General features: G+C 50.2%; 2 protein-coding genes across 2 annotated transcripts; both read right to left on the reverse strand.

Moving 5' to 3' along the window:
- Nucleotides 1–441: 441 nt before the first annotated feature.
- KVR01_013237 (uncharacterized protein) lies at nucleotides 442–6743 on the reverse strand (the record flags this gene model as incomplete). Its single annotated transcript, XM_044790656.1, has 4 exons — nucleotides 442–3849; nucleotides 3891–5149; nucleotides 5183–6371; nucleotides 6432–6743. 4 exons carry the CDS (start codon nucleotides 6741–6743, stop codon nucleotides 442–444), a joined length of 6168 nt encoding a protein of 2055 aa, XP_044637691.1.
- Nucleotides 6744–8391: 1648 nt separating this feature from the next.
- Nucleotides 8392–8940, reverse strand: KVR01_013239 (uncharacterized protein; the record flags this gene model as incomplete). Its single annotated transcript, XM_044792051.1, has 1 exon — nucleotides 8392–8940. One exon carries the CDS (start codon nucleotides 8938–8940, stop codon nucleotides 8392–8394), a length of 549 nt encoding a protein of 182 aa, XP_044637693.1.
- Nucleotides 8941–14672: the final 5732 nt, after the last annotated feature.

Raw genomic sequence — 14672 nt, forward strand, 5'->3', positions numbered from 1 at the left:
GAATTTATATAAATAAAAACTATTAAAATAAAAAAAATATACTATTATTTTTACTTTTATATATAATTATAAAGCTAAAGGGTAGCTGAAAAAGTAAGTAAATACTAAGAAATTAAAATGATAAAAGACTAAAAGTTTTGATTAGATGGTAAATCACACAGTGTGGCTGAAGCCATGTCTAATAAGGCCATAAGATGACTTCTAATTTAAAGGATCTCAACTTGTAACAAATCTATTTTTCTCTTCTATATCGTATCACAGAGCTACCTCTTAATTTGCCTCCATCCACTCTCTTTATTTTTTCATGAGTGTCCGTGATTCCCTTAGAAGAGACAGCAGAACGTTGCCCTCATGAATAATACGGTGCTGATAGCAGCTCTTCCATATACCAAACTCGACTGCAAAAGAAGGAAAGGAAAATGGAGAAACGAGAAAAACAAGCTAAGTCGAGGATTCGAAATGACTCAGCGCCTTGGTGATCTGCTCATGAAGCAGATGCACCGTGCCGGGCATAGGCAGGTCGAGATGATTGGCGTCCACGGACAAGCACATGATGTCCCCCACATACCTGTCCCAGCCGTTGGGGCCCAGGTCTGCCTCGGTCTTGTCCGGCATGAGGCACGCGAAGGGGCCGTTCTTGGGGTCCTCCATGAAGCCCGGGTAGGGCTCCGTCGGCATCCCCACGTCGGCGAGCATCCTCATCGCCGCCTCGTCGCCCCTGACGCGGCTGACCATGCCCTTCTCGGCCCAGATGACCGCCGCGGACGCGGCGGGGGCCTCGCCCCCGGCGGACAGCGGGGGCGGGTGGTACCCGCGGACGGCGAGGAGGTAGGCGCGCAGGTGCTCCTGCATGCCGGCCACGGGGCCCCACCGCCTGTCCGTCGACACGGCGGCGCCAAAGACGGCGACGCCGACGTCGTTCTCCCGGGTGATGGTCGCCTCGTCCAGCAGGCCGCCGCCGGGGCGCGGGCAGCACAGGTCGACGACCAGGAGGCCCTCCACCCTGCGGCCGAGGCGGGACAGCTGCCTGGCGACCTCGTACGCCACGACGCTGCCGGCCGAGAACCCGCCGATGTTGAAGCTGCCCTTGGGGTTGTGCTTGGCGAGCGCGTCGACGACGAGCCTCGCCACGCCCTCCAGGCCGACCTCGGCCGTCAGCCTGGCCGGGCAGCGGAGGAAGGGCGAGTCGACGCCGTAGACGGGCCGCCCGTCCTTGAAGGGGGGCAGGTGGATGTAGGTCGCGATGGTGCCGGTGCCGTCGGCCATCATGTAGAAGGGGGTCTTGCCGGACCGGGGGCTCCCGTGCAGCAGCGTGATCCTGGTGTCGGGCTGGGGCAGGTTGTCGTCCGGGGGGGACGGCTTGTCTGGCCTGTCGGCTGGCCCTGGGGTTGCTGTGGCCTTGTCGACCAGGACGCCAGACTCCTCGGAGGATAGCGACTCCGCAGGGGTGGCAGGCCCAGTAGAAACCCTCTTGGACGCGGACTCTTCACTGCTGGACGAGTTGCGCCTCGAAAGGGGCTTGGTGTCCTGGGAGGCCGCAGGGGCGTCTCCGAACTCGCGGCGCAGGTCGCCGACTGTGGGATACTGGAAGGCGAATTGGACGGGTATGTCGACACCCGTCTTGTCCCGGACGGCCGAGACGATCTCGATGGCCATGATGGAGTCTACTCCCAGGTCGGCTACCATGGTGTCGGGAGTGAGGTCAGACGCGTCGCCGCCTGTTGCCTTGAGGATGCTGTCCAGTATGGTCTCGAGGACCTGGTTGCCTGGTTGCTCATCGGCGTGCTGCGTCGACTCCACCACCGCCTCTTTGACCTGCGCTGCTGTCTCCGCGGCGGCGTCCTCCTTGGTCTTCTTCACGGGCTGCTTGGCAGTGGCCCTCAACGGAGCGCTGGTCGTGTGCGAGGATCCCGAGTGGCCTCCCTCGAGCACATTCTTCCACACCACCCTGGGCAGCTCCTGGTACCTCAGGTTGGAGCACTGCATAACCATCTTGGATGACTCGGAGTCGAAGACGTAGGCATCGCAATACGCCGTGTTGTCTTTCCAGTTGTTGATGCGCGTGTAGACCATGTATTTTCTCCCGGCCTCGAAATCGACAGTCTGCTCGACGCCGTCGAAGCCCATGACGATGAACGTCGTCCGAGGATCACTCTGGGGGTTCCCGTTCACCATGAACCCGGCCAGGTGCGCCAGGGCCTCACCCCAGTACGGCGAGAACGTAAAGAGGCTCCCGTTGGGGTCGTCCTCGAGCACGACGGCCGCGGCGGCCTCCTGGTAGTCGCGGGCAACGTAGGCCTCTTGGATCCTCTTGAACGAGGGCCCGAACTCGACATTCCTGGCGAAGAGCGCGTATAGGACTTCAGGCTGGAGCCTGTGGTCCGCACCCTCTTGAGAACTCCTTATCCTGGCATCCATTTTCTCCCTGATAAAGTAGGACACCCTGTCCCACTCGGACTGCAGCTTCTCGGTATCTCTGACCCGGACTGTCATCGTGCCGAGGTCCGTCGCCGGCGCATGTGGCGACACAGCCTTGAAGGAAACTAGCACCAGCTCCGCGGACGGCCCATCCATGACAGCAGTCGTGTGCAGCTCCCCGTCCAGCCCGACCAGTTTTCTTGTCAGGGGCGCCAGGAGCACCGGGTCATGGAGGGACAGGCTGCGCGCTCCTATGCCTTTCCGGCCGCTGTACTCGAGGGCGTACTTGGCCGCAGACAAGGCCGCATCGCAGAAGACGCTCCCGGAGGCCAGCCCGATCTGTTGCATCTTGTGGCTGTCAATGAGCGTCAGGAAGTTTGGGTCGGAAATGACCGCCCGGAAGGTAACCTCGATCTTGGGAGAGGACGACTTGTTGACCAGGTACTGTGCACAGGTGGCGAGATATGGCTCGGCTGGGGCCGACTTTGTTGCGGCTTGGAGGGTTGCCGGGGCTTCCTTTCCCTTGTCCGTGTAGGTGACCCAGTAGTCTTTCATATCCCATGAGTAAGTAGGCAAGGCTACAAGTCTGAGACCGCGCTCGAACGGCTTATGCAGTAAGAGCCAGTCGATATCGATACCAGCCCTGTACGCATTGGAGAGGCTGTTGGAAATGGTTGTCCAGTTGCTGGTGTTGGCATCGATGCTGTGCATGACCGCAGATGACGGTGAGAGAGTAGAGAGGACAAAAGATGCGCAGACGGGAGCCGGCCCAATCTCAAGCCAGACTGGGTTCTGGAGCTCGGACTGTATGGCGTGTAGCCCGCCGACAAAGTTGACAGGCCGACGCATCTGCTGGGCGAGATACTCTGGGTTGAAGATGCCCGGCTCCCTGACAATGGATCCAAGCAACGTTGAAGCCACAGGGATCCTTGGTGCCGCAAAGGTAACACCGGCTGCTAGAGTGGCGTAATCATCTAGCAGCGAATCCATCTGGAGCGAGTGGAATGCAAAAGGGAGGTTGAGTTGCCTCGCACGAACTTTTCCTGGTAGATCCTGCGTGGTTATCTCTGCCTGGAACGGAGCCAAGTCTTCAGTAGTCCCGCTTACAACGGTGGCAGTGGGGGTGTTAATGCACGCCACCTCGCAGGAAGACGGTGGGAGTTTTGCCAGGCACTTTCGTACGATCTCTGCCGATGCTGTCACCGAAAGCATGGAGCAGGACCCCGGCTCGCAACGCTCGAGAAGCATGATAGCACGGGAGCCCACGAGGTATAGAGTATCAGCCATAGACAGGACGCCGGCGGCATGCAGGGCGGCGTATTCCCCGAGGCTGTGGCCTATGACCAGAGAAGGCTCGAGCCCAGCCGATCTCCAGAAGGCAGTGAGTGCCAGCTCGACCGTGATGGTGGCTAGCTGGACCTGCACCGTGTTCTTTGAAGAGATGTCGCTTGCGTGCCGGCGATGATGTCCACGAACGCAGGGAAGCCGTGGCCGGAACAGAGGGACGCGCACATCTCGACAGTCTCACGGAATACTGGGCTCGTGCGGTATAGTTCTGCGCCCATGCCGGCATAATGAGAACCTTGTCCAGTGTAGGCAAAAACAATCGGCTGCGTCGGTGGCGACGCTGAGGATGTCGAGTCTGGGGCTTCAAGCTTGGTGATCAGTTCTGCAATTGACGTCGCGGCGCAAGCGAAGCGGAAGGGGTGGTGCATCCTCCTTGCCGTCGTGGTGTAGGCAATATCCTCCAATCTAGTAGACGGGTTTCCTCTGAGCCACTTGGCCAGCTTGGCCTTGTTTGCATGATAAGCAGCTTTAGTCCTGGCCGAGGTGGTGACAACATGGCTCGACCGGGGATCTGTGACTTGATCCTCGTCACCAGCCGGGACATACTCTTCAAGCAGCATACATGCGTTGCCTCCTGCTGCGTCAAAATTATTGAGTAGGATGCGCCTCGGCTTGCCGGACTTCTTCTCAAAAGGCTTCTGCTCCGAGGGGATCTCGACGTTGATGTCTGAAAGGTCTGGGAACTTGGGGTTGAGAGCATGGGGCATACCCGCCTGTGGGGGGATGATGCCTGTCTGGAACATCTTGATGCTCTTGAGCAGCTCTGCCAGGCCGGCCGCCGCTTCGCTGTGGCCAAAGTTTGCCTTGATGCCCCCCACGGGCAGCGGACCCTCGGTGCGGCTCCTGTGCTTGAAGGTATTCGCGACAGCGCCCATCTCGGCCGGGTCGCCGGTCTGGGTGCCGGTTCCGTGCATCTCAACATACGAGATGTCGTCGGGGGAGACCTGTGCTTTGAGCATGACCTTCCGAAACAGCCGCTCCTGAGCTGCGGCGTCCGAGGTGGTGATAGAGGTGGAGTTGCCCGAGTGGTTCCTCCCCGACGCAGCTATCACGGCGAGGATGTTGTCGTTCTGAGCCACGGCATCCTCAAGCCGTTTGAGCACCACAGCGCCAACAAAGTCTCCGCGACAGTAACCATCGGCATCATCGCGGAATGTCTTGTAGTTACCCGTAGGGGATAAGATCCCCGAGTCGTCCAGACAGGTAAAGGAGTGGGGCCAGCTGAGGATATTGGCCGCGCCCGTGACTGCCATGTCGATATCCTTTTCCAGCAGGCTCAAGCACGCCAGGTGAATGGAGGACGTGGTGCCTGCGCATGCAGAATCGAGTGCGTAAGTAGGGCCCTCCCACTTGAACTGCCAAGCAAGCCGTCCAGAGCCAAAGGCTCGTTAAATGCCCTGCAGCGTGTAGGAATCACATCTGAGTGTGGGATGAGTCTGCTTGTGCCAGTCGTCGGTAGCCTGCGCAAAAAAGGCACCAATGCGATTGGGATCAACTGCCGTGGTCTTTCCATCTGCGTAGCCTGCAGACTCGAGCGCCTCATAAGTGCTTGTCAAGAATTGCCGGTGGTTGGGGTCCATCAGAAGTGCTTCCCTAGGCGAGATGTGAAAGAAGCGGGAGTCAAAGTGGCCCGGGTTGTCCATGAAACAGCCGTATCTGATCTTCATCTTGCACCGCTCATCACCACGCTCGTGGGCCGGGCAGAAATATTCATCAATATCGAATCGGTCTTTGGGGATCTCGGAGCAGAGATCCTTTTTCGACATGATGAGGTCCCAGAACTCCTCGACGTTGTCGCTTCCGGGACCGCGCCCGGACATACCCACAATGGCGATGCGGCCTGGCTTGATGCCTGTTGCAGGAGCACCATCTGCCCCAAGGAACGAGGTCTGGCTGGGGATCGCCACGTCTATCCCCGATTTCTTCAACATGTTTGCCACGTAGAGCGTGTGGCTGCATACGGTGCCTGGCTGGAGGATCCGCACCGAACCAACGCCATCAAGCTTGGATTTGAGGCCGTCTACAACCTTGGTGATGTCCAGGGGGCGGCTCAAGACTTGCATGCAGATATCTTTGAGCATCTCACCCCAGTTGGCGTATACGGCTGCCGGGTCATCCATGCCCCAGAGTTGATGATTTTGCCCGCTGGGCTGCCTGTGCAGGGTGGCTGGATCACTCCCAACCATCGAGTCCCGTTCTGCGGTTGAGATGTCGAGAGTGTGTTGAGCCGCCTTGATTTCCAGAGGGTTCTTCGCAAGACCCTTGATAGCCGAACACTGATGGAGGACCAGCTGCAGCACTGACGGAGGCCCAATGACTGTAGCCCAGCCGTTTCCGACGACACCAACTTTTGCCTTCTTGGAGGATATCCCGTTGGCTCGTTGAAATTGTTCCAAGGCCTCGTGCAGATCGCCCGGCGCCATGCCCAGCACCGCCCACCCCCAGGTGCCAGGCTGTTCCTCCATGGCCCTGGACTTCACCGACGCGAACTTGGCGACTCTGAAGATGAACCGGGCCGCTTCCAGGCACGCGTCGCAAAGTGCCTCGAAGCTGTCGGCGACGGCGAGGGCGGCAGCACTGAGCAGCCCGCCCGACAGGCCAACCAGCTCTGTCGGCGCGCCTGGGCCGATGAGGCCCGGCTCGCGCTTCACCATGAGGAGCAAGGCGCCCGCCCGGGCGGCGTGTAGCAGGATGGCTTGCACCAGGCCGAAGTCGTCCGAGCTGTGGCGGTACCTGTCGCCCAGCTCCTGGAGGCTGGAGAAGTACCCCAGGCTGTCCTGCAGCGAACGGTCCATTGTGGTGGCCCTGGCTTCCGTGGCGACGACATTGGTCATTTGGTCCAGGAAATGCCTCAGCCATGGCGTGGACACAGCCTCGCTGTAGAGCTGATCGATTCCGTCTACCCAGGAGTCCGTCGCGTCCCCGAAGAGGATAATTGTCCTCTGGCCGCGCTGTGGCGGTGTAGCTGCGTCGGCCATGGTGTGTTGTGTTATGATTTGAGCAGTGGGAATTTAGCGAATGACTTTGGTGGTCATTGACAGCACTTGAGCCCTCTCCCCTCTGGTGGGTTGGGCCTCCTCATATATAAAGCAGAACTTGAATCGTACTGTATTGACTATACTAGTACTATACGTAACCATTCAGGAAGTCAGGGTTCATACAACCGCCCTAAAAGACTCGTGTTGAGGTTAGGGTCAAGCTAAGTCACGGTGTATACATATACGCTGGAGAGTTCTCAGTACCTAGGTATACCTTCTAAGCTTAACCCTTATTAACCATCTATCTATAAGTTAGTTTACTAAAGGGGTACTAAAGTTTAACTAATATTATCTCTTAAAGCTATTTATTTAAAGTTACTATAAAGGGTATTATAACTATAATCTATAGCTAGGAATAAACGGCTAGTATAGAAGCTAATAAGAGCTACTTAAATATATTAAACTAATAAGTCTAGTAATAAAACTTAAAAACCTATAGCTAGTTAAGGTATATATCCCTTTATATTTTTATTTTAAAATTTTAATTTATTTATATAAAATTTATCTAATAATAATTAATTTATTATAATTATAATATAAAAATTAAACTTAAAGAATATAAATTTTACTTTTACTTTAAATAATTATAAAATATATATTAAACTATATTAAATAATTATTTAATATCTATTAATTATATTATATAATAAAAGAATAATATATAAATTTTAAATTAATTTTATAAAACTATAATAATTAAATAAAACTTTATATATATAATTATAAAATATTAATTAATATATATTTAATAATAATAATACTTTATTTAATAATTATATAGTTATAATAAATTATAAAATATGATTATTACTTTTATAAATATAAATATATTTCTTTAATAAGTTTAATAAAAGATATTAAATAACTTTATAAAATATTAAATAATTTAAAATTTTAAAATTAATTAATAAAGAAACTTTTATAAAAGTTAATTAAATTAAAATAAATATTATTAAAATATAGATTTATATTAATATATCCTTTAATAATCTTTATTTTACTTTAAAAATTATTTTAAAATATTAATATAAATTAAAAAGATTAATAATATTATTTCTATAAAGAATCTAATTAAAACCTTTAATAAATTTAATAAACTAAATATTAGTTAATAATTTATTTTTATTATTAAAATTAATATTAAAAAAATCATAAAGTAAAGATTTATTATTTTTAAATAAAAGTTAAATATTAAATTTTATTTTATTATATAAATTAATTTATAATATTAAAATTCTATTATATTTAATAAACTATTTATTTAATTATAAATTAAAATAATAATAATTTAAAATTAAATTAAAAATATAATTAATATTATACTTTTAAAAGAATATATAAAAATATTTAATAAACTCTTTTTTTTAAAGTTAAATAATTTCCCTATATCTTTAAGAATAAAGAGTATATTATATATAATATAGCTATAGGTAGTAAGTATTTTAATATTTAAATAAACTTAAAAAAAATATAAAAAGGTTAAAAGAATTAAAGTTAATATATAGGCTTTTGTCTTATATACTTAAGGTAAATTTAGATTGGTGGCTAAAGTATAGGATTGAACTGAACCTTCTGTACACACCTAGTCTTAGAATAAGACCTTTCGAGATTTCACAATGCCTGAAATATCCCACTCTTTCGGCTTTGTGGAATCCATCCACTGCATCCAGTCCTTATCCCTCGACGGTTTCATAATGTTTGCATACTCCCAATAATCAGGAAACCAACCAGAATCTTCCCAATCAATGATGCCAGCAACACGACTGCCCTCGACTATAATGTTTCTGGGAGTGAGGTCTCCATGGGTAAACACGGATACTTCAGAGCGCGGTAGCATGTCAGGTAGCGTGCCTTCGTACAATCTCCCATTGAAGTAAAGATACCGCTCGTAGATGCGTGCTCGGACTGCTTCGTCACTTAATAAGTGGGTGGGCGGCGAGTTCAGGTCTTTAATGAGCACGTCATCGCTCGGGGTCCCGTCAGTACTGCATTGATAGATATGTAAGAGTTCTGCCGGCCGAGGTATGCCTTGCAATTTCTGTACGATAGTCCAGATGTCCTGACAAAGGTGCGACTTGGTGTTGTCGTCAAATCCATCCCAGACTTGGTCGAGTGGAGTGCCTTCGATCTTTTCCATAAGGAAAGAGCCCCACTCCACCCCATCTTTGACAAAGAACTTGTTACTATAGAGTTGAGGGACGGGTACGTCGGTGTGCTTCCTAACAAGCTGAAGGGCTGCGGCTTCATTTCGTTTGACCCGGCGCCCATGTTTGCAAACGACACCAGGATCAATCTCAACAACCGTTGATCCACGTTGCTCGGAAAGAACAACGGGGGTGAAATCATCCTCTAAGTCTTGTGAGCAACGATGGCACAGGAGAGCTGGCAGGTGGGAAACTTACCAGAGTCGCTCATCGTGAGTAATGTGAACTATCTCGAGAACAAGCAGAAAGGAAGGTATCATGTGCAGCGTAAGTGCAACGTTGATAGCCTGGACTGTTGAGGTTGGAGAAGTTGACCAACAAAGAGGCTGCATATCCCACAATCGCGCTGCAGTCAAGTGGTCCTTTGTGGCGGTTGCGGTCTCAAGTACTTATTAGATCCGAAATTGTTCCGGGTGACGTTTCGCCATTCTCGTTCCGTTTGTCTAGACATCAAACATCTCGCCAAGTGCAGAAATGCAATAGGCGGTTAAGAGGGTCTTCGGAGACAGCAGTACCACTATCTGAGAAAAACGAAGTTGCGCCCCCCCCCCCGGTTAAATTACCCCTGTTCAAGAGTTAAACCTCCCTTTTAAAAGTAGTCTTTTCTTATATAACTTTCTTAATACTCAACTTAAAACTATATAAAAAATATATTTATAATCCTTATTAAAATCTCTATATAGTTATAATTTTAGAATACTTATTATAAAGCTTTTATTATAGGAGGTATAGAGGCTATTTAGGTTGATAAGATAAGAAAGTGTACGGACTTATTACTTAATTAACCTCTAACTTTAATAATATAAAAACTTTTATTAAAAATTATTTTAAAAATTTATATTTATAAAGATATTTATAAGGATTATAAAAGTATTTTTTATATATTTTTAAGTTAAGTATAAAGAGAGTTATTAAAAGAAGACTATTTTAAAAGGGAGTTAAGAGATTGGTTTAACTTTTTGAACAGGGGGTATTTAACCGGGGGGGGGCGCAACTTCGTTTTTCTCAGACAGCAGACTTTCATCGCTGAAGCCCAGATAAGAGACGGAAGAATCACCATCTCCGATGCGGGGGTTGACGGCGCCAAGTTCAGCATAAGAAATGCGGGCGATTTAATTGATGTGTGGGCCATGCGACTTTGCATTGGCGGGGCACCAGGGAAAAAACGATGACTGCCCGCAGCGACGCCGGAGATGCCACTGCAGCCAGTTATTCAAGTACTACTTTACTTTAAAGTACGCCCATGATGGAATTCTTCCTTCTGACCTATCTGCCATGGTATCTTTGCATATGGCTAACGCCACCTACATTGTATTACTGCTAATGGCTTCTTAAAGACCTCTGTCTCGCATCTGAGCTTCTTCTCGTCTCTTCCCTGTCACTCGACGTCTTCTGGATCGTGAACTTCTTTCAACTTGAAGCATGTCCTGCCGGATTTCGCTCCTTAAGGCAACCGATGCCACCTCCCACATCTACTTGATCATCGGCTCGAATCCCCTGGCCGCCTCTCGCTGTACCCAGTCCCTCAACGTCGGCGCATTGCTCGTCCTCCTTGCGCCCGTCACAGCCGACCTGCACTATGCCCTCCAGAAGCGCGTCGACGACGACCAGGTGAAATGGGTTCAGAAGGACTTCGAGGACACCGATCCCCTGACATTGGGATGACCGAACGTCGGCCACGTTGACGCCGTCTTTGTGACATCGGAACCTCGCGAACCCCTTAGCGCCCACGTCGCGAGCCTGTGCAGGCGAAATCGAATCCCAGTAAATGTTGTCGATTGACCGCAGCTGTCCACTTTCAGCCTCCTATCCTCGCACACGGACGGCCCACTGCAATTTGGTGTGACGACGGACGGACGCGGCTGCAAGCTGGCCTCTAGGATACGCCGCGAGATGGCTGCCTCCCTCCCCCAAGACCTCCCGGGGCTGGGCGCAGCCTGTATTAGACTGGGCCATGCCCGGCGCAGAATTCAGGAAGAGGATCACTTGCTACATGAGGCTCTCGCCGGTGGGGAAGATGCAGATGATTCAACCGACCAATCTGCCACCTTCAACAGGTTGGTCACGGAAGCAGATCTCGATGCTGCAAAGAACAGGCGCATGCGCTGGCTCGGTCAGATATGCGAATATTGGCCCCCGAAGCGATTTGCTGGCATCAGTGACGACGATGTCGATGCTGTTCTCAAGTCCTACGGCCATGATGCACCTGATTCCATTGGCAAGCCTGCCTACTCTTCTAGTCCCTCATCCAGGGGCCGCATTATTTCGGCAGGCTCGGGGCCTGGCCATCCCGACTTGCTTACCCAGGCAACACACAAGGGCATCCAGTCCGCCGATCTGATTCTTGCAGATAAGCTCGTTTCTCGATCTGATCCCGCGACGTACCCCAGTCCAGATTGCGCGCAAGTTCCCCGGAAACGCCGACGTCGCCCAAGAGGAGCTCCCCGCGTCCTTTGGGCAATGACAAATAGGCAGGTTCACGAGGGCCATAAGTGGTTTCGTTCTTCAGTCCGTATATATCCCGGACAGGAGGAGAACCAGCCTCCGTATCATGAAGCTAGAGTCGATGAAACTGGTCTAAGAAGTCCATTACATTCGTGTCTAAAATCGTCTTCCAGTGTTAGACCACTGTCTGTTGCGCTCCGTAACCTCAATCTCAACTTCATAGCTCTTGCCACGGTACCCACTGGCCCAGCCTGTATAACGCCGCGGCTTCGCCGGCGGCTCCTGTCTCCTAGCTCATTTTCCTCCTTGTGCAACAACAAACTCATACCCTTGAGTAACCTAACAATGCTGTGACAGCTCTCCTCACTGACATATTGTCAAGCTTGATTCTGGCCACAGACTAGTCACCACCGTAGTTGCCTGTGTAGTTCTTAAGTAGTACAAGGCAACCACTTTAATCACACTGTTTCTTAACCTATGTTATAGCATCGCATCAGTATCACCAATTTATCGGACTGGGAGTTACAGTGCAGAATGACAGGGTCACCAAGCAGGCTTGAACCCTAGTGACCTTAGATACAGTGTTGAAGGCGAAATTAAACTCGATTTTATCAACTAATGTGTCTAGTCTAAGCCTTTGAGTTGCTCAATTTGCTTACTACTACGTGGCTTGAGCATCTTGTGGTTTCTATCACGTCACAGACTTTTGGTCAAAGCACTGACTTCCATACTACCCAACTCGTTCCAAGTACAAAACATTAAGTGTTCTTCAAACATATCAAATCGCCTAACTCTCGTCCAAGCTCGCATGATTTGATGGTTCATGACATCGGTAGCTTGAGTTCAGGTCAGTTGATTTCACTGTGATCACTAGGCGAAGGGTGGGTGCTCAGCCCCTGTATCTGTGCCGCAACGCCAAGATATTCAACTTTCGCGTGAAAAAGAAACCCCGAAAAGAAAGACCGCAATGTGCGCTTCTGGCGGCCCATGGAAATCAGACTTCGAGGCACTCCAATCACTGCTGATACGCCCTGCAATACGCCCTGCCGTATTTGCTCGCTCGTGAGACCACTGCCGTGGTGTTGGTTCTCAGCGGCGCAGCCGCGGCGCAGGCCAGAATCAGGGTTGCCACCTGGGCACGCAGTACGCCATCAAATGAGAGCACAGGAACAATTGCCGCGTTGGGAGGAGGTGGCACAGCTCTGTGATCAGCATCTCGTGATGTTGAACGAGGCCCGGTCGTTGGTTGCTAGCCGGGCAGATAACAGATGCCTGGCTCCAGGGTTAGCAACCCAACGGATGGTCTTGGTGCCAACTACTACCCCATTCCTGTTTTGAAACCTGTTGGTTCATTCTCAGGCCTATGACAGAGCCCCCTTGCGTTCTTAGATTAGTCTGTGGATCCTACTATTGAAGCGCCCATGCGAATTAAGGTTTGGTTGTTGGTGATTCAACTGCGGTCATTGACAAGGCCAATAGCCACCCCTGGGCTGTGCACAAGTGGTTTAACTTCAAATGGCCCTGAGTTGTTGACCTAACCGCCGAGTCTCAATGGCCCTATTCCTCCTCACTGCCCGATTAAGACTTCAACAAGTCTTTGGTGGGATCATTGTAATCTGTAATGTAAGGCTTGAAAGAAAGGAGGAGAAAGGAAGAGGAAAGGGAAAAAAAACGAGAAGATGAAGAAGAATAAGAAGAGTGGTTGGACGATCATCGACAATGCAGACCTTTTGGGGAGGCTGTCAGTTCTGCGGGGAGAAGGAAGGACAGGATTGTTGCGGGAGACCCACTTGCCTAGGTGCTCTTGCCCCGGCCCTTGCTGTTGCATCACGGCGGGAGCTCGGATTCCAAGATCCTTGAACATGGAGGAGAGGAGGGGAGAGGGGGGATCAATGTGGTCAACGGCTGGACGACGTGAGGCTCTCTGTTGTGGACTTAGGGTGCCATTTGAGTATAAAAGGGCAATCGATTCCGTCTCTTGAAAACGATGTTGAGACAGCCCATCTCATCTCCTTCACAATTTCCTCTACTAAATTTACCCCGAGTACGCGAGATAAAAACCTATACGCCAATTCCATTTCTCTCAACCTTTCTTTGTCTCTTCTTCCAAGCCCACCCAGATTTCAAGATGCTTGCCACCTATAGCCATGCTGCGTACGATGCGCTCCCTGTCCTCGAAGATGCAGGGAAATCGTTCGACTCCAAGAAAGGAAGAGAGCTCATTGAGCACTTCCGTGTGCTCTTCCAAAAGCACAACACTGATCGCACCTTTGGCTTGATTCTGAACCGCCGTCATTTTGACTTGCAGCCAAATGAGCGGCTCGTTGAATACAATGGAACCTCGGTACCGTGGACTAGTTTGCATGATAAGACGAAGCCTAGCACCTGGCTTCTTTCCGAGGACGACAAACCTCTGCCTTATGAATTCCACTATTCTTCAGATGCTGACTCTGATGACGAAAATGAGTCACCGGACAATGCTCACTTTGCCGAATTCATCAAAGGCTTCAACCAGATCCTTCGCAGCAATGATGCCGTCGGTCTTTTTGGCTTGTGCCGATACCCTGGAGACGATTTCCAGGGCAGGGTGGAGATCACTGAAGGACGTGCTAACATAAATCTGCACCCTGACGATGTTTGTCTCAATCCGACTGGCTTCTGTGGAAGTTCCTCTGCTGACCGATTCTAAGGCTCCGAGTCACCTGACATCTCGCGAGGCTGCCTGGTACTTCTCACCGAACCTGTTGGGGAAGTGCACTTGTATCTGTGGAGGTAACGGCCACACCTCTGCGACTCATCGTGGCCACGTAGCCACCAGATAAGGTACATTTACCATAAGGCGCACGCTGGTCAACATCTTGTGACCGCATATGTGAGGTCTTGTTTGGTTGTTGTGGTTTCATGGGATTGGTTTTGAATTACATGTCGTTCTCTTTTGTCGCACAGTGTGACTGATAGGCATTGAATGGCTATTCAACATAGCCTGGCATGCATTTTTGTGAGCACTGGAGACGGAAGTGAGGTCCACATTCTTTAAGTTTGATCTCCACATCGCAATTGCAATAAATCGAATGTCATCGGGCAGGCCCCGTGCAAATGAACTGAAATCTTGAAATGGAAATGTGAAGGGACACGTGCCTTGACCGGCCGCGGGTCTTCAAATTTTGTCACTGGACTTGTTGGCTCGACATGGCTCTTGTTGGCTCCTGTGCTGGTCGTT

This window comes from Diaporthe batatas (genome assembly GCF_019321695.1).
Source record: "Diaporthe batatas strain CRI 302-4 chromosome Unknown Contig00025, whole genome shotgun sequence".
NCBI lineage: Eukaryota > Fungi > Ascomycota > Sordariomycetes > Diaporthales > Diaporthaceae > Diaporthe > Diaporthe batatas.